Source organism: Syngnathoides biaculeatus, chromosome 5 (genome assembly GCF_019802595.1).
Source record: "Syngnathoides biaculeatus isolate LvHL_M chromosome 5, ASM1980259v1, whole genome shotgun sequence".
NCBI lineage: Eukaryota > Metazoa > Chordata > Actinopteri > Syngnathiformes > Syngnathidae > Syngnathoides > Syngnathoides biaculeatus.
This window is the reverse complement of record NC_084644.1, coordinates 33,697,099-33,717,051: the sequence shown is the minus strand read 5'-3', so window position 1 is coordinate 33,717,051 and position 19,953 is coordinate 33,697,099. Positions and strand designations below refer to the sequence as shown.

The following is a 19,953-nucleotide window of genomic DNA, read 5'->3' as shown; positions in this document are numbered from 1 at the left end:
ACGTCATGATGTTGTCGCAAATGGATTTTTGTATCTCCCGCCATGAAAATCCTCTTGAGGCATTTGTTTTGGAGAAGAAGCAGGAAGTGACATTTTTTCCAGAAGCCCATACTGGTGGTTACATGTGTTTATACCTGTTTTACTGGCACGAAAGTAGCTTTTTTTTCCCTGCGTATTAGCCAAAATGCCATCTCGTTGTATTGCTGGAAATAGCTTGAACACTCGGGAGGATGGATTCACTCTTCACACGTTTCCAAAAGACCCAGTTTGTCGTGAAAAATTGATTGCACAGGTGCAAAAGACGAGAGCTTTGTGGGTTCCAAATGACAGGTAGGTGTGTATAGAGCTATTAAAAATAAAAAATGTTGGGGGCACGACGTAATCCTGTCAAAAGTAACAAAAGATCCGCGTCATAACTTAATAAAGTACGTAGGTCAGGGGTGCGAAATGTGCAGATGTGCGCGGCGTTGTTAGTCGTCACTCTCAGCCGTGGGCAGCATTGTCGGTCGCCGCCACAGTGGTGGATCGGGCAGGTATGTGGTTTGGCTGCACGCGAGAGGAGAAAGGAGCTCCCTCCCACCGCCCACCAGTGTTTCACCCAGCATGGGTTCTCCTGAGTACGCTACATATTGTCGTATACAGTGAAGAAAAAAGGTAAAAAAATGTTGCTTTTACGACAAACATATCCTTTTGCATTGTGGGAAAAAAGTTCGATTTTGCTTTCATCTGACCAGTTAACCTTCTTCCACGTGTTTGGTGTGTCTCCCAGTGGTAAACCTTAAACGAGACTTTTTTATGGATATCTTTGATAAATGGCTTTCTTCTTGCCACTCTTCTATAAAGTCCAGATTTATGCAGTGTACGACTGATTTCCTATGGACAGACTCTCCCACCTCAGCTGTAGATCTCTGCAGTTCATCCAGAGTGATCATGGGCCTCTTGGCTGGCTATCAATATATATATATATGAAGAGTTCAGATGCAAAAACATATATTCAGGAAGGGCAGCCAGTTTAAAACTTTGCCAAACATATATAAGCATTAATCTAAAGAATCCCATACCAGATTGGTCATGGGCCGACTTAACAACGGACAGCCCCAGCACCGTTAACCTACACTGCGTCAATGGAAATTCAGCTACTATGGGTTGAAGACAAAGAAGAGGAGAAAAGCAGAATTGTCGACACAAGAAAGAGAAGAATGCACAGAGCCTACAACTGAGTGTAGGGACTTCGAATGTGTCTGTGACATGAAAAGCTCAGAGGTTGGTGTACATGATGGTTAGGAGAAAGGTTGATATATTGTGCATCCAAGAGAGCAAGTGGGAAGGTAGTAAGGCTAGAGGTTTAGAGGCAGGGTTTAAATTATTTTACCATGGTGTAGATGGGAAGAGAAATTGAGTAAGGGTTATTTTAAATGAAGCGCTCGCTAAGAATGTCTCGGAGGTGAAAAGAGTATCAGATCGAATGATGAGGCTGAAACTTGAAATTGAGGGTGTTATGTATCATGTGATTGGTGGCTTTGCACCACAGGTATAATGTGACCTAGAGTTGAAAGAGATATTCTGGAAGGAACTAAACGAAGTAGTTCTGAGCATCCCAGACAGAGAGAGTTGTTATTGTGCAGATTGTAATGGGCATGGTAAAGGAAACAGGGGCAACGAAGAAGGGTAATGTGATGGGTAAGTATGGCATCCAGGAAAGGAACTCTGAGGGACAGATGGTGGTGGACTGTACAAAAAGGATGGAAATGGCAGTAGTGAACACCTTTTTCCAGAAGAGGCAGAAATATAGGGTAACCTACAAGAGCGGAAGTAAAAGCACGCAGGTGGATTTTCTGCAGAAAATGTAATCTGAAGGAGGTTTCTGACTGTAGGGTAGTGGTATGGGAGAGTGGAGCTCGACAGCATAGGATGGTGGTGTGTAGGATGACTCTGGTGGTACGGAGGAAGACAAAGGTAGATTATAGAACTATGTGGTGGAAACTGAGAAAGGTAGAATGTGCTGTGGCCTTTTGGAAAGAGGTGAGACAGGCTCTCAATGGACAGGAGGAGCTTCCGGAAGACAGGACTTCTACAGCCAAGGTGATCAGAGAGACAGGCAAGAGAGTACTTAGTGTGTCTTCTGGTAGGAAAGGGGAGGAGACTTGGTGGTGGAACCTTATAATACAGGAATACAAGGGTTGGCGAAGAAGTGGGACACTGAGAGGACTGACAAGAGGCAGAGGAATACATTGAGATGCGATCTAGGGAAAAGGTAGAGGTGGCAAAGGCTAAACGAGAGACATATGAAGACGTACACCTGGTTGAACTCAAAGAAAGAGAAAAGGATCTCTACAGGTTGGCCAAACAGAGGTATAGAGATGGGAAGCATGTGCACCAGGTAAGAGTGATTCAGGACAGAAATGGAAATGTGTTGACTGGCGCCAGTATTGTGCTAAATACATGGAAAGAAGGTATGTGGATTTTCTCCCTATGCCTGCTTGGGTTTTCTCGGGTACACCAATTTACTTCCACATCCAAAAATGGAGACTCTAAATTGTCTTTTTAGGTCTGATTGTGAATGCGACTGTTGTCCGACTCAATGTACCCTGCGATTGGCTGGCAACCGGTTCAGGTTGTGCCCTGCCTCCTGCCCGATGAGAGCTGGAATAGACTCCAGCACTCACACAACCCTTGTGATGATAAGTCGCTCAGAAAATTGATGTACGGATGGAAGGGTTTTCCAATGATTTGATAGGTTGTATGCATTATCATATTTTAAAATATATACTCTTCAGATTAACCAGCAATTGGGTTATTTTTACTTTTTGAAATGGTTCAGCAACAGAGTGTCTCACATTCAAACGGTAAAAAAAACAATGCTTGGGTGTTTTAATGGTGGTCTGTAGCTGTGACAAGATAAGGAGTTGCTTTAATGAATGGTCCCTGAGTGACAAATTTACGACAATTCTAAGGAAATGCACATTTCCCCATGGTTTCCAAAGAAATGCACATTTATTACTAAAAGCAAACTCTCTCAAATGTTGCGAGAAAAAAGAACTTTGCTCTGGGTTGGGGGTAAAGTCCAGGACATAACCCTCTGAAGTACCAATGTTATAGCTTGATACTTGTATTGTTGTTTTGAAATACCCCTTTGAAGTGCCAGTTGGCAGCTGATGACCCTTTCACCCTTTTTTGCTGCCTGTACGGTGGTGTTTACTCTGTTAGATAATACCTTGGTTCTGACTACTTGTCCCTTTGCACCGAATGGCAGCTCAGAGGACCCACACTTGCCTTGTTCTGCTTGGGGACCTGTTCAAGCGGGCACTGAGATCTGGAAGGATGTCATTGAAGGAACACCCTCATCAGAAACAGAGAATTGTGTTAATGCTTGTAACTTGGCCATCTGATTATGGTGTCTCCTAGAAAGCTCTCTGGTATGGTATTTTGAAGATCCAAGACCTGGTGGTGGGACCATGTCTCCTGGGTGTCTTGTGAATGCCAAGGGATCCCACTGGACAAGCTGGTCAAAGAGTGAAATCTGGGCTTCTTTGCCTAGACTACTACTCCCACAACGTGACCCCGAATAGTACGAAAAAGATGGACGGATGGACATAAAAGCTTAAAATTGAAAGAGCTGTAAATATGGAAAGATTAACTGTTAGAAAGATTAGATATCACCTGGCAATGAGCCACTTCCTCTCCACCAGGAGATGTAGATCCTCAATCCGTCGGTTATTGGCGTAGTGCAGTCTCTTTGGCAGATTCTGTTTTAAGTAAGGCCTGAAATGCTGGTCTGCCTTCTTACACTAGAAAAATTATTTAAAGTGTGCCCATTTACAAAACAGTCACAACATTGTCCAATGGTTTAATGCAAAGCCAACATTCGTAATATAACCATGTATTGTAAAAATATACATTTTATTCATAAAATCGGAATATTTTCACCCTTGGCATTAAAACAAAGTACTTACAGTTAGATTTGCAAGAATTGCACTGGGGTTATCTGAAAAATGAGAAAATAAGTTGAGTCAGTTGGAGTATGTAATTCTTGACTGATTTGTGGCAGCCATTTTAAAAACAGAATTTACCATATCGCCCCTTGTTTTATAGCATTTTGATTGATTGTTTAATACCCATAGAATATTGTGTTCTATCCTGATGTAAGGCCCTAACCCAACAAAAGAAAGTGTGGACTCTCTTCTTTTACCCCAAAAAAAACAACAGATTGTCTCTTTCTTTCCATTATTTAGTAATCAGCAATATAAATTTGGTTTGCATCAGGAAAATGACCGTTTTTACGATGATTATTATGACCCTATTATTATGAATATGACAATGATGATTTCATGATTATGAGTAACAACAAAATAAGCCCATGAAAAGAAATGTCATGCAAAACAGTGAATGACACCGAGTTATAACATATTTGGATTTTTCATTACAGTGAGTCGTGTTGCTTCATTCACAAACATTGCGTCCAAAAAAAGCATATATTTTAAGAGAATGAACTGAACTAAATCAGTTCATGGCATGATTTGTTCTCTGAGTTTGGCTGCCGCTGTGAAGGATTCTGCTGTGAGCAATTCTGCTGGGAGGAAAACCGGAACTGCTGTAGCGTTCTGTCACTCATTTCTGAAGGTGGAGGGATGAGGTGAATGTACGACTGAACTGAATGTACCATTGAACTGAAAGTGAATGGAATGTACTACAATGTAGAGTCAATCATGCATGGGAAAATAACCACAAACAAGGAGTATGGGCCAGTCTCCATAATATTAATAGACTACACATAACGTTATGAAAGGATAGATCCACGTCAATGAGCTGCACAACTGCACATTTGCACACTTGTCGCACACTCTCAGCGCAGAGGAACACAGATCTAGCGCAGTGAACTACAGCCTGACGTGTTTTTTTTGTTTTGTTTTTTTTTAAACATGGCAGCACACTGCCACACAAAGAGCTGCTGCTAGGCTACACCAGGCCACACACTCTACCTGACACCGCCAACCTCCATTTTAAAATGGGTACATTCACACTTACAAACACTGGGGTATGTGAATAATTGAAGAAAAAGTGGTGAAAGTCGACGAGATTTTCTCTTTTTTTTTTTTTTTTTTAGCAAAAAAGGTCTTGTCTGAAGCCAAAGTAGAAAGTGCAGGATGAAATGGTGTGTAATGTTAAAATTCCACATTGGCACAGCCTTATTGAGGACGAAAGCACAGACGATACGTTGCCCAAAAACCTAATTCTGTATTTTAAATATATGAGGCAACATAACATTAACCTGAAAACTGTTTTGGAGCATCATTCAGCTTTTAACATGCAATGCAAAAGATATTCTGCAAGCAATAATTCAGTTTTACACCAAGAAAAACAAATGGAGATATCATTGTGGGTTAAAAAAAATAAATGAAACAAAGTTGGAAGCGACCTTTCAAATTTATAGTTCTTCGTTGGCTTGGTCTGTATTTGGATTGTAATGTATTTTTTCGTTTGTTGATATTTTCAGTCTAAGTTTGCAAAAACACAAAATTGTTCTTAAAAATGTTCTGATGGGAATGTAATATGAACCTTTAATGAGCCATGTAACTTCAATGGATGACACTGACTGACCACATCTGATGTTGCTCACAGGGGTCAAAAGGAGCGCTCATGGCCTTAGTGTGTTTGCTCAGACAAGTAAAAAATTAGAGGGAATATTGATCCACGTGCAATTATATTTAAAGTTTAGGGTGAAAGATTTAGTTGAAAATATTTATCAGAAATGATTATTCTGTCTGTAATAATTGGTACCTTTTTGATTATCAATGTAATCCTGATTTGCAATTAAATTATATCAAAGCTTGTCTAGTATTGTTTTATTATGGTTTTCAATTCAGTGCAAAAAACCTCATTTAACAACCAGACATTGAAACATACGTTTACTGATTTGGCGAACATGCATGTTTGAGGTCGATCACATCTAAAAAGGAATATATGATATATTAGCTGTTCATAATTGTATCTGACGGCATGGTGGCGCAGCTGTAGAGCCGGGGTTCAAATGTATGTGGCTTTTGCATGTTCACCCTGTGCCTGGGTGGGTTTTCTCCAGCCAATTTGGTTTCCTCCCACATCCCAAAAATATGCATTATTTGGAGACTCTAAATTGCCCCTAGCTGCGATTGTGAGTACGTCTGTTGTCTGTCTCCATGTGCCCTGCAATTGGCTGGCAACAACTTCAGGGTGTACCCTGCCTCCTGCCCAATAACAGCTGGGGTAGGCTCCAACACTCCCACAACCTTTGATAAGCAGCTAACAATGGAGAAGGATTGGAGACAGGTCTGGACGGCAAGCCTTTTCTTTTGCACAACTTTAGCCTTTATTGCAATGCATTGTTCTGTGTCAACAGATGGCCTTTTAAAAAATGCCTGTCCAAGGAGGTTCGTTTGTGCCTCTTTTTAAGTGTTTCTGAAATGTGGAAGACATGTCTTATTACATAGCACCAAAGCACAACCAGTTGCAACATTTTCTGGTTGTCTCTTCACCACAAAGTACAAAACTTTCTCCCGCATTGCTAACACTTCCTTTTTCTCGGTGGGAGAAAACTAAGGCTAAGACGGAAAAAGGTGATACGCAGTCTTGACCCCGAACGGGACAAGCTGAAAGTAGAAGAGGAGGAAAGCGACTTAGTCGGCAGAAGAACAAGAGGCATGCACAGTCCCTACTATGTGTAGGGACTTTGAATGTTGTGACTATGGCAGGAAAAGCTCAGGAGTTAGTTGACATGATGATTAGGAGAAAGGTTGATGTATTGTGCATCCAAGAGAGCAAGTGGAAATGGAGTAAGCCTAGAAGCTTGAGAGCAGGGTTTAAATTATTTTACCATTGAGTAGATGGGAAGAGAAATGGAGTAGAGGTTATTTCAAAGGAAGCGCTGGCTTAGAATGTCTTGGAGGTGAAAAGAGTATCAGATCGAGTTATGAGGCTGAAATTTGAAATTGAGGGTATTGTGTATAATGTTATTAGCGGCTATGCCCCAGAAGTAGGATGTAACCTAGAGTTGAAAAAGGTATTCTGGAAGGAACTAAATGAAGTAGTTCTGAGCATCCCAGACAGAGAGAGTTGTTATTGTGCAGATTGTAATGGGCATGGTAAAGGAAACAGGGGCAACGAAGAAGGGTAATGTGATGGGTAAGTATGGCATCCAGGAAAGGAACTCTGAGGGACAGATGGTGTTGGACTGTACAAAAAGAATGGAAATGGCAGTAGTGAACACCTTTTTCCAGAAGAGGCAGAAATATAGGGTAACCTACAAGAGCGGAAGTAAAAGCACGCAGGTGGATTTTCTGCAGAAAATGTAATCTGTTGAAAGAGAAATTTTGGAAGGAACTTGACGAAGTAGGTAGGTAGGAGCACGCAGGCTTGGATTATATTTTGTGCAAATGATGGAATCTGAAGGAGTTTACTGATTGTAAGGTTGTGGTGAGAGTGAGTGTAGGTCGACAGCATAGGATGGTGGTTTGTAGGATGACTCTGGTAGCGGGTAGAAAGATGGAGAAGACAAAGGTAGAGCAGAGAATTAGGTGGTGGAAGAATGTCGTGTGGCCTTTCAGAAAGAGGTGAGACAGGCCCTAGACGGGACAGGAAGAACTCCCGGAAAACTGGAATACTACTGCCAAGGAACTCAGAGAGGCAGGCGAGTGAGTACTTGGGGTGCCTTCTGGTAGGAAAGGGGAGAAGGAGACTTGGTGGTGAAACACCAAAATACAGGAATTCATCCAATGAAAGAGATTAGCAAAGAAGAAGTGGGACATGGAGAGAATTGAGGAGAGGTGGAAGGAGTACATCAAGATGCGATGTAGGGAGAAGGTAGAGGTGGCAACATGTACACCACCACGACAGGACTGCATCAGGGATCCGTGCTGAGCGCCTTCCTGTTAGCTGACAGTTGAGTTAGACTGGAATTCCCTTGGACTATGATGTCCGCAGATGATTTTGTGATCTGCAGTGAAAAGAGGGGGCGGGGGGGAGGAACAATTAGAAAAATCAAGGCACAGACTGGAAAGGAGGAATAAAGATTAGCTGAAGTAAAACAGAATATATGTGCATGAATGTGAGGGGCAGAGGAGGGGGAGTGAGGCTCCAGGGAGAAGAGATAGCGAGAGTGGATGACTTCAAATACTTGGGGTCAACAATACAGAGCTATGGAGAGTGTAGTAAAGAAGTGAAGAAACGGGTCCAAGCTGGGTGTAACACTTGGTATAAGGTTTCTGGTGTTCTATGCGACAGAAGAGTCTTAGCGAGGATGAACGGCAAAGTTTATAAAACAGTGGTGAGTCCGGAAATGATGTACAGATTAGAGACGGTGGCACTGAAGAAACAACAGGAAGCAGAACTGGAGGAAGCAGAAATGAAGATGCTGAGGTTCTTGGAGTGAACAGGTTTGATAGGATTAGAAAGGAGCTCAATAGAGGGACAGCCAAAGTTGGATGTTTTGGAAACAAGGTTTGAGAGAGCAGTTTGGACATGTGCAGAGACAAGAGAGTGAGTATATTGGTAGAAGGGTGCTGAAGATGGAGCTCCCAGGCAAAAGAGCGAGAGGAAGACCAAAGAAAAGGTTGATGGATGTTGTGAGGGAGGACATGAGGACAGTGGGTGTTAGAGAAGATGCACGAGATAGGCTTAGATGGAAAAAGATGACACGCTGTGGCGACCTTTAATGGGACAAGCTCAAAGGAAAAGAAGACTAGTAGCTTCTCATGATCATCACCCCATAAAGTAAATGCCCTATTCAGAAAACTGTATTTTTAGGGCGCATATACTCGTTCAGTTTAATTGTACAGATACTACCACTGCTTCATGATACTGTGTTTGGAGGAGAACAATCTACACTGCATGTGAGCTTCCAAGATCTTACCATCTGTGGCTCACCATTTACATCTTTTATGTACACTTTCTTTCGGCTTGTCCTTTTATGTACACAAAAACATTAAAAAAGCTGTTCAAAAGCAATGCAATGCTGGTCAAATGCTGAGTGAGGCCATAAGGAAACACCACCTGGCAGTGGCTCGAAATCAGCATAATCAAAGTATGTGCCCTCTCAACCCCTGCCTTTCACCATGGTGATGAAGCTCATCATTTGATCATCAAGGTGGGTATTTTAAAGCTCAAGTGTCATCCCTATAAATATTCTAAAATAGATATCGTAATGAAAAATACATATAACATTATTCGCTTCAATGTTTATATGAAAAAATAAATGTGAGCGGAGAGCGTGTCATCCATGCAGAAGCGTCATTGGACGACATCCAAGTGGTCGCCATATTGGCTGCATCCCCTGACCGTGACGTCATCCCGGACATTCGCCATTGAAAATACGCGGGTGACCCTACTATGGGGGACGAACACGTCCCTTCCAACATGGAAGCTCTTTTCGAAGAAGAGAACATCACACAATCGAGTGAGGTTATCGGGGCAATATTACCATATTGTTTCGTGCCATATTCAGATGATATGCGATCACGGCCAAACTGCCTCCCCGTCCAATCCACTTCGGTGGCGGAGATGAGCCATCGCGGCCTGGCGCAGCAAAGAGCCACCCCGGCGCAGGCAAGGCAGCGGGCGACGACAATGCCGTAAAGATCAGCGGTGTTGTTGGACGGCGGCGGCTATGAACAACGCCGTAAAGTGGCTCATTTTCAGCGCCGAGGTGGTTTATCATGGCACTGAGCCGGGCCACTTTACGGCGTTATTCATAGCCGCCGTCCGCGATGAACAACACCGCCGAGCCAGGGCGCTTTACGGCGTTGTCGTCGCACGCGGGTGAGTGCGCCACTGTCGGGAGCATTGTTCATAGCCGCTGCAGTTCCCGATCCGACACGCACATCGACACATTTAGCATGCCTGTCATTGGTATGCAGATCTTTTGTTACGTTATGAGAGACCGATTACGTGGTCCACTCCAAACTATTATTTTTTTAGTAGCTGTATACAAACCTACCTGTCATTTGGAACCCACAAAGCTCTTGTTCTTTGCACCAGTGCAATCCATTTTTCATGACAAACCGAGTCTCTTGCAAACTTATGAAGGGTAAATCCATCCTCCCGAGTGTTCAAGCAATATCCAGCAATGCAACAAGCCGGCATTTTTGCTAACAGGAAGGAACAACGAGCTACCATCCCGGAGGTAAAACTAATGAATATGGTGAGAGAGAGAAAGGCCGCGTTTTCCTAGAGGAGCAAAAGTTCCTTTTGTCAAGAATGGGGAGCCGTACCGCCGAAACAGAAGTGATGGAACAGGGGCGCGCTGGAAGTGACGGCATAACATAATATAGACGACCTCATGCCTTTCCTTAGTTTGTGACTTTCTGTACTGCAATAAAAATGTTATTTTATTGTTATTGTTCAACTAGAAACTTATACTGTTGTAATTTTTATCTAAACTATGCAAAGTGTAAATGCTGTACTGTTGATTAAACATTCTGGTACATTCACACAACATTCGGCTCCAGCAGAAGCCTCTGAGTGATGAATGGTAATTGTACAGTAATATAATACAGTAAGTGTTTTGTAATTTATATACATCGATCCATTTTCTTAGCTGCTTATCCTCACAAGGGTTGTGGGCAGTGCTGTACGTAATTAAGATTCCTCTAACAGAGAATCTTCTGGTGCAGTTGCTGATGGTGTAATTGAAGTTTTTATCTTAGAGAAAAACATGGTGATGGGGAGTGCTATCCCAGCTGTCAAGGGGCAGGAGATGGTTTACACCCAGAACTGGTTAACAAACAATCACAGGGCACATCGAGACAAACAGCCGCACTCACAATCACACCTAAGGGCAATTTAGAGTGTCCAATTAATGTTGCATGTTTTTGGGATGTGGGAGGAAAGCTGAGTGCCTGGAGAAAACCCACGTAGGCATGGGGAGAACATGCAAATCCTACACAGGAGGATCCAGGATTGAACCCGGGACCTCAGAACTGTGAGGCCAAGACTTTCCAGCTGATCCACAATGCCGCCGCATAATTTTATATTTATATTATAAATTCATAAGACTCTATATATTATATTTACAAGGTTTTACAATTAAAATTTAACTAAATACCTCTTTTTGTCTCAAATCTGCAAAGTACAAATACTATTTACATATTTTAAATATTTTGGTACCCAAATAAACATACACGCCAGGTACTTTGTGGTTTTTCAATGTTCGCGGGTGTTTCTGGTGCCAATGAACTGCGAAAAATGACAGATTAATGTAGAAATGCATTTTACATGTAAATAGCCTAATCCGTTCCAAGCACTTAGAACACCATCCCCCTACTCCACCAAAAATCGGAATTGAAAGTGTAAATAATGTAAAGAATATTACAAAATTATGTTCATTTACCTAAAAAATAAGCATTACATAGTGTACATTATGTAAAGAATAATAAAAAAATATGTTCATTTACCTTTGGTGGTGAGCAACAATGCGAAGAGGAGGGTGCGTGGCGAGCAAAAAAGTATCATGTGGGGCAGAAGCGGAGGCACGTAGACAGCTTCATTCTTTTAAAATTAACAAATTCCACAAACTATGAATTCAAACAAACATTAACATGATCTTTCAATGTTTTGTGAAGTAACAATCCAAGGGTGTTTGCCTTTGACGGCTTTCAATAATCTTGCAGAAATATCCAAGGCAAACGTCATTGACATAAGCTTTAGCCCAACTGGTTAACACATTTTCTCGATGATTCTTTTGAATAAATTTGAAATATGGAATTTTGTCAACACTTTTTTTATTCTAAAAGTGGCTGCTCCTCCTCTACAGTGCAAACTGCTCCTGCATTGCCTGTTGCATCGCACCCAGCTCCTTTTTCTCCTCCATCGAAAGATCCTCGTGGTGCTCCTGAATGTCGAAAGATCCTCGTAATGCTTCCTTAGCCTTTCCCAGGGAAACAATTTCCTCAACTTCAGTTTCAATCTCTGCTTCAAACTTCTCAAAATTCGATGGAGCAGTAGCAACATGAAGCCACATGCACGCATGTCTTTTTATATTTCGCAACAATTTATTTATTTATTCTTCTCATCTTCTCACTGGCACTGGCCATCAATTTTTTGGGGCCCATATTGGAAAAAGATGAATAAATAAAGTTGTACAGTTTGAGTGTGCGCAAGCGTATGACAATGGATTCAGTGACAAAGATAGAGGAAGTTCATCATGCGTAAAGATTGACATCACCCCCACCCAAAAAAAAAAAAAAAACAACTGACATCGCTCCTAACCCAATGAAGAGATGTGATGCAGGGAAGATGTTATGTGATACCCAATGAATGGAGCTGCTCTATTGCGTCACACAAACCAAGAGACAGGATGTGCGTCAAGGGTAAAAATTGACATCCGACATAGCCAATGTGATGCCAGGAAGATACCCCGCCGGTAGCCAATGGGAGAGCAGCTCTATCGCGCTGCTTTCAAACCAAGATACAGTACTGAATTTTTAAATTCTGTGGAAACCATCCCCATTTTTTTCCTTTCGTATCCTGAATTATTTTCGTTAACTAGAGACAAAATTTTTCTGGGGAGGCTTTCCGTAACCGGAATCTTTCATTAGTAGAGACTCTCGTAAGTAGAGGTACCACTGGACTAAGATAATCAATCCCACGTCTGTCTAATTCCAGATGAGCTCTAAAAATTCATCTGACCTTCCACATGTGTTTGCACAAGCGTGTCCTCACTTTTGCTCTGAGCCCCCCGGGCTATCTAAAACCATCTCGCCTTTACGGTTTCACAGATCCTCGAACTGAGACTCAGGGGGAGGGTTTACCAGTATCTGGTGGCATGGGAAGGGTATGGTCAGGAGGAGCATTTCTGGATTTCCTGTGAAATTATTCTCGACAACTCCCTGTTTACGGATATTTACGTGGTTAACCCGGTGAAGCCTGGCAGGATTCGTTGAGAGGGGGATACTGTCATGAACCACCTTGCAGTACCATGATTGGAGCCTGAGTGGCGCTTCTACTCTCTGACTCCCTTTCACTCTCTCTCTCTTTCAAGGACCTTCCCTGGCCAAGCAGGCAGAACATTACAGCTTCTCCAGCAGGTTTCCTCTATGTTCATCACCAACTGAATTCCGACCACCACGCTGTCAAATCAGGTGGCAGTTCTCATCCCCTTCTCAATAAACTGTTTTTCACAACCTCTCAGCCTCCATATGCTCTTGGGTCCAGTCTCCATTCTGGTGTAAAAATTCCATATAAATTGGACTTCTTTCAAGGAGAGGATTTTACAATTTCAGTTGTTTTTACTCTCCATCAAATGAAGTGAGATTTTTTTCCCCCTGATGTGTGAGATTACTTTAAAGTTTTCATGACAAATACTGAAAATGAAGTGTGTTCGCCTCTGTCACAAGAGCTGCTGAGACAGTTCTACACATTGGTCATTAAGTCAGTACCGTGTACATCCATCACAGTCTGGTCTGGGGCCACCACAAAAAAGGACAAACTCAGACTGCAACGGACAATAAAAACCGCTGATCAGATTGTCGGCACCACGGTACCCACTATTGAGGACTTGCATGTCACCCGTACTAGGTCCAGAGCAGGCAGGATCCTTTTGGATCCTCCACATTCTGGCCACCAGCACTTCCAGCTCCTTCCATTGTGAAAGCGCTACAGATCAATGAAAGTCAAAAGTAGCAGGCATTCAAACTTTTTTTTCCCCTCTAGCAATTAAGTCATTAAAGTCTTGATCAGCGAACCTACTGTTTTTCCGCCTTGTGCCATGTAAGGACACTCACTCACAACCTACTGGTCCAATCAGTCTTCGTATTAGTAAAATATATTTATACATTTTTTTAGATTTATTTTTTATATTTTGTAGACCACACGATTTGTCACTTTAAACTGCTCCCTTTGCACAATTGACATTGCACTTTATTGTCGACAACGGGAACCACGAACGGGTAAAGGCACTCCTGTACAAGCTAAATACAATGTGGGATGTTAACACACTTATCTCTTACCTGTTCTAAATGAAGAAGATTTTACATCTTGCACGACTCTTATAAGGAATAGTTTCTATAAACAGAAATGTCTTTTGTTCTTTTGTTCTTGTTGCTTTGTTGTTCTTTGTTCTGAATGCCGTACCAGGGCAGCACTGACTGCCGGAGAAAAATTACATGTGTTTTAACACACTTGGCCAATGTAGCTGATTCTGATTCTTTTGTCATTTATGTGTGAGAAGCTGTCTCGCCAAATAATTCATTTTATTTCACAACATTTACTGCTTATTCACACTTGATTGCTGTATCTCTATTCATGAAAACCTTTATCTAAATATTTAAATATATATTTATATTATGTTTCCTTATTTCTTTTGTGATTGATAAGTTAAATAGCAACGATACAAGTCCAAGGAGCCACTGGGTAGGCGGGTTCTGACGGTTGATGTTTCTGTAATGTTGGTAATGCCAGCATGTCTCACTGCTCAGGTTGTAAATACTGTAGTTCCCTTTTATTACGTGTTCCATCATATACAGTGTTTCATTATGTGGTTTTTGTTCGGAATAGTATCTTTCATAAAAGGCCTTTATTTTATTAACAGTTTTATCACATGAACAGTGAATCTTGTGCCATGTTTGTTTTCATTATTAAACCTTGACTTTAGCAAGACTGCAGTAAATACCTTAATTGATGTAGCTTAAGGGTACACACTTATATTTTAGTTATTGTTTTATATTGATGTAATTCTATAAATTACAGTAGTGGGTTACCTCACTACATCATGCTTCACTTTTCGGGGTTCAAGTACAAAAAAAAAAACTTGGAAAAATACAGCCATATTGGCATATTGCAGGAAGACATATTGGCGCATGATTGTTCTCTTGGTGCGTCATCGACCAATGAGAGCATGTGTGAATTTATCTCGTGAGTTGATTGCCAGTGCACCATCGAAGACTCACCGAACAATTTCTTTTCCACCCATTGCTTTGTCCTTCCTTTCTGCTATTTTCTCCACTGTTGACTGTCTGCTCAATAACCTCTAGTGTTAACAATTCCGCCAAAGTGCAGTACTGATGTGAAAGCTTCCGTGAAAGCACCCAAGAGGAAGAGGAACATGATGACGATCAGTGAAAAAAATGGAATTTTGGATGTGATCAAAGTCGGCAGAAGTTACGCTTTTGTAGCACGCCATGACAAACATGAATCCACGGTGCTCTACATAAAGAATGTGGCAAACATCCATAAACCGCCTCAATAACTTTTAAAAAGGGAGCAAAATTTGTGGTAATTTGGCAAAATAACAGGATTGTTCAAATGGAACCTGCATTAGCTTTGTGGATACCAGGTTGCAGAAAAAAGGCTGGGTGATGATGATCAAAAGGCTGAAGAAAGTGCTGACAAACCTCAAGCTGCAAAGAGGGATTCACCACCTCAAAGACGAGGCTTTTCGAAAATTAAAGGTTGGTTTGAAAAATTTCAAAAGTGTGACGGCCTCACAAGTGTGCCTCTGTATGATGAGGCTCCTCTGCCGATAACGATGCTGCTGGTCATTATGTGATGGAATTTTCGAGAAGAGATTGATGACAATATGGTATGAGCTGTTGAGTTTAGCAATTGTGTTTATGTGCGTTGCGTTATGTCTTTGTATAGGGGAAATTTTGAAGAAAAATCAGACAACAACTCCCCATCACCATGTTTTTCTCTAAGATAAAAACCTCAATTACACCATCAACAACTGCAGCAGAAGATTCTCTGTTAGAGGAATCTTGATTACGTACGTACTGCAATAAAAATGTTATTGTCTAGCACAAGGTTTTAATAAGTAAAGATTTAACTAGACACGTCTAATGTTGAAAGTGATTGTCTCAAATATTCAATATATAAATATGTACTGTACTGTTGACATATATTAAACATTTTGGTACCCACATACATACAAAAAACAACTCTGAATCTCAAATGTAAAAAGCTGCGCTATGTACACGACCAGCCCCTCCAGTTGAAGATTCTCCAAGTGGGGAATGTTAAGGGGCCACATGAATACAGCTTTTTGTAACTCCCGCCATGAAAATCCTCTCGAGGGATTTGTTTTCAAGAAGAAGCAGGAAGTGACGTACTTGGCAGGACCGCCCTCAAGTGGACTCATTTGTTTCTATTAGTTTTACCCCCGGGAAGGTAGCTCGTTGTTTCTTTGTGTTGGCCAAAATGCCGACTCGTTGCATTGCTGGACATTGCTTGAACACTTGGGAGGATGGATTTATGCTTCATATTTTTGCAAGAGACGCGGTTCATCGTGAAAAATGGATTGCACGAGTGCAGAGGATGATAGCTTCGTGGGTTCCAAATGGCAGGTAGGTGTGTATATAGCTAGTAAAAAAAATAATAGTTTGGGGCGGCCCACGTAATCGGTCTCTCATAACGTAACAAAAGATCCGCGTACGTATGACAGGCATGCTCAATGTGTCAATGTGTGTGTCGGACGGCGTCGGGCTTGCCAGCGAAGGCTGCTGCGTCACCTCGCCAGCGAAGGCTGCTGCATTGGCTCACGGACGGCAGCGGCTATGAACAACACTCCCGACAATGGCACATTCAACCGCGTGCGCCGACAACGCCATAATGCAGCCCGGTTCGGCTCTGTGATAAGCCACCTCGGCCAAGGCGCTGCGTCCGCCAGTCATGGCTTCGGCGAAGGCTGCACGTCAGGCTCGTGGATGACGGCAGCTCTGAACAACACTGCCGATAATGGCACACTCAGCTGCGTGCGATGACAATGCCAGAAATCTCCCCGGCTCGCCGGTTGTTCATCGCGGACGGCGACGGCTATGAACAACGCTGTAAAGCGGCCTGGCACGGCGCTATGATACGCCAAGATAGATAGACAAGGCCTTTTCAGCCTGGGTGGCTCATCTCCACCATGGAAGTGGATCGGACGGGGAGGTGGTTTGGCCGTGATCACCTATACTCTGAATATGCCTCGAAACAATACGGTAATATTGCCGTGGTAACTTCACTTGGTTGTGTGATGTTCTCTTCTTCGAAAAGAGCTTCTGTGTCAGAAGGGGCGTGTTCATCTCCCATAGTAGGGTCCACCACGTGTTTTCAATGGCGAACAGGAGATGTAGCCAATATGGCGACCACTTGGATGTCGTCGAATGACACTTCCGAAAGTTTGCGCATGTACTGCAATAAAAATGTTATTGTAAGGTATTATAACTAAGAGATTCTACTAGACACTTGTACTGTTTTAATTGTTGTCTCAAATATGCAAGATATAAATACTGTACTGCTGACGTATTTAAAACATTCTGGTACCCACATACACACAAAAATAAACTCCCCATCTCAAAAGTAAAAAGCTCAGCTACATCGCCAGTGCCTCCAAGTAGAAAAGTCTCAGAGTGATGAATGGAATGATGAATGAGTGATGAATACAGTAATCAGGGAGTGGAGGCCCCAGTGGGATACGAACCCACAACCCCTGGTTTACCAAACCAGTGCTCTAACCACTGAGCTACGGGGCCTCAATTTTTCTTCTTCTCCTTTCGGCTTGTCCCGACCTATTGAAGTCTGCTCTCTCAAACCTTGTCTCCAAAACATCTAACTTTGGCTGTCCCTTTAATGAGCTAATTTCTAATCCTATCTAACCTGCTCAGCGATAGAGAGTACATCAACATCTTCATTTCTGCCTCCTTCAGCTCTACTTCCTGTTGTCTCTTCAGTGCCATCGTCTCTAATCCATAGATTATGGCTGGCCTTACTACTGTTTTATAAATTTGTCCTTCATCCTAGCAGAGACTCTTCTTTCAAAGAATGCACCAGACACCTTCCGCCAGTTGTCCAAACCTGCTTTGATCCGTTTCTTCACTTCCTTACCACACTCACCATTTCTCTGGATTGTTGACCCCAAGTATTTGAGGTCGTCCACCCTCTCTATCTTTTCTCCCTGAAGCCCCACTCTTCCCCCACCATCCATCGTATTCACACACAAATATTGTTTTACTTCAGCGAATATTCATTCCTCTCCTTTCCAGTGCATGCCTCCATCTGTCTAATTGTTCCCCCACCTGCTCCCTGCTTTCACTGGAGATCAAAATGTTATTTGTGAGCATTATGGTCCAAGGGGATTCCAGTCTAACCTCATCTGTTGCCCTACATCTCATCACAATATATATATATAAATAACCCTAATATATTCCTTTTGCTTATCCTCAGTCACCTCAGTGTCCCACTTCTTCTTTGCTAACCTCTTTCCTTGTCAGACCTGTATTTTGGGGTTCCCACACCAAGTCTCCTCGCCTTTCCTACCAGACGACACACCAAGTACTCTCCTGCCTGTCTCTCTGATCACCTTGGCTGGAGTAGTCCAGTCTCTGGGGAGCTCCTCCTGTTCATCAAGAGCCTGTCTCACTTCTTTCCGAAAGGCCGCAAGACATTCTTCCTTTCTTAAGTTTCACCCACATAGTTCTCTGCTCTACCATTGTCTTCTTAGTCTTCCTCTCCACCACCAGAGTCATCCTATACACCATAATCAGATGCTGTTGAGTTATACTCTCCCATACCGCTACCTTACAGTCGCTAATCTCCTTCAGATCACATTGTCTGCAAATAATCTAATCCACCTGCATGCTTCTACCTGCGCTCTTGTAGGTCACCATATGTTTTTGCCTCTTCTGGAAAAAGGTGTTCACTCCTGCCATTTCCATCTTACTTGCAAAGTTCACCATCATCTGCTCCTCAAAGTTCCTTTCCTGGATGCGGTATTTACCCATCACTTTTCATCGCCTTTGTTTGTAACCAACATGTCCATTAGAATCTGCACCAATAGCAACTTAATTTGGGAAATCCAGACTTCACTTCCCCCAGCCACTTCTTCCAGCTCTTCAGGAGGGATCCCAAGGTGTTCCTAGGCCAAGCAAGACACACAGTATCTCCAGCATGTCCTGGGTCATCCCTGGGGTCTCTTTCCAGTGGGACGTGACAAGATGTCCCTGCCACCTAATCTGGTTTTTCTTAATGCAGAGGAGCAGCAGCTCGAAAGTGAATGACTCCCGGATGACCAAGCTTCTCACCCTATCGCTAAAGGAGAGTCTGAACACCCTGCGGAGGATACTAATTTCACCCACAAGTATCCGGGATCTTGTTCTTTCAGTCACTACCCACTGCTCATCATCATCGGGTAGGAGGGTAGTAACGTAAATCAACTGGTAAATTGAGAGCTTTGCCTTTCGAATTAGATCCCTCTTCACCATAACAGACTGATACAAAGTCCACATCACTGCAGATGCTGCACTGATCCGCCTGTTGATCTCCTGCTCCATTCGTCCCACACTCATGGACAAGACCCCAAGATATTTGAACTTTTCCAGTTGAGGCAGGATCCACTGAAACGCCCCAAAACCAGCATCCTAGGAGACACAAATCCCATTAGATCCATCCATCTTCTACCAGGTCAGGCCACAGGGGGAGATGCTCAAGCATGGATACCAAGACTTCCCTTCCCCCAGCCTCTTCATTCAGCTCTTCTGGAGGGATAATGGGGCGTTCCCAGACTATCCGAAAGACAATCTCTCCAGCGTGTCCTGGGTCATCCCCAGGGTCTGTTTTTGGTGGGACATGCCCGGAACACCTCACCAGGGAGGCGTCCAGGAGGCATCCGAATCAAATACCCCAGCCACCTCATCTGGCTCCTCTCAATGTGGAGGAGCAGCAGCTCGACGCTGAGCCCCTCCTGGATGACCGAGCATCTCACCCTATCTCTCAGGGAGAGCCCGGACACCCTGCGGAGGAAACTCATTTCACCCCCTTGTATTCGGGATCTTGTTCTTTCGGTCACAACCCAGAGCTCATGCCCATGGGTCAGGGTAGGAACGTAGATTGACTGGTAAACTGAGAGCGTCGCCTTTCGACTTAGCTCCTTCTTTACCACAACAATTGATACAAAGTCCGCATCAGTGCAGACGCTGTCAATGTCCCGCTCCATTCCTCCCTCACTCGTGA

General features: G+C 43.0%; 1 protein-coding gene across 9 annotated transcripts in view; it reads right to left on the bottom strand.

Annotated features, from left to right (window-relative positions):
* enpp2 (ectonucleotide pyrophosphatase/phosphodiesterase 2) overlaps positions 1–19,953 on the bottom strand; it is a 221,093-nt gene that overhangs the window by 103,119 nt on the left and 98,021 nt on the right. For all 9 annotated transcript variants that reach the window (XM_061820089.1, XM_061820090.1, XM_061820092.1 and 6 more), the window contains 2 exons: positions 3,954–3,985; positions 3,661–3,788 (listed from right to left, as the gene is read on the bottom strand). In XM_061820089.1, coding sequence (XP_061676073.1) covers positions 3,661–3,788; positions 3,954–3,985 — 160 coding nt within the window. The remainder of the gene's footprint in view (positions 1–3,660; positions 3,789–3,953; positions 3,986–19,953) is intronic.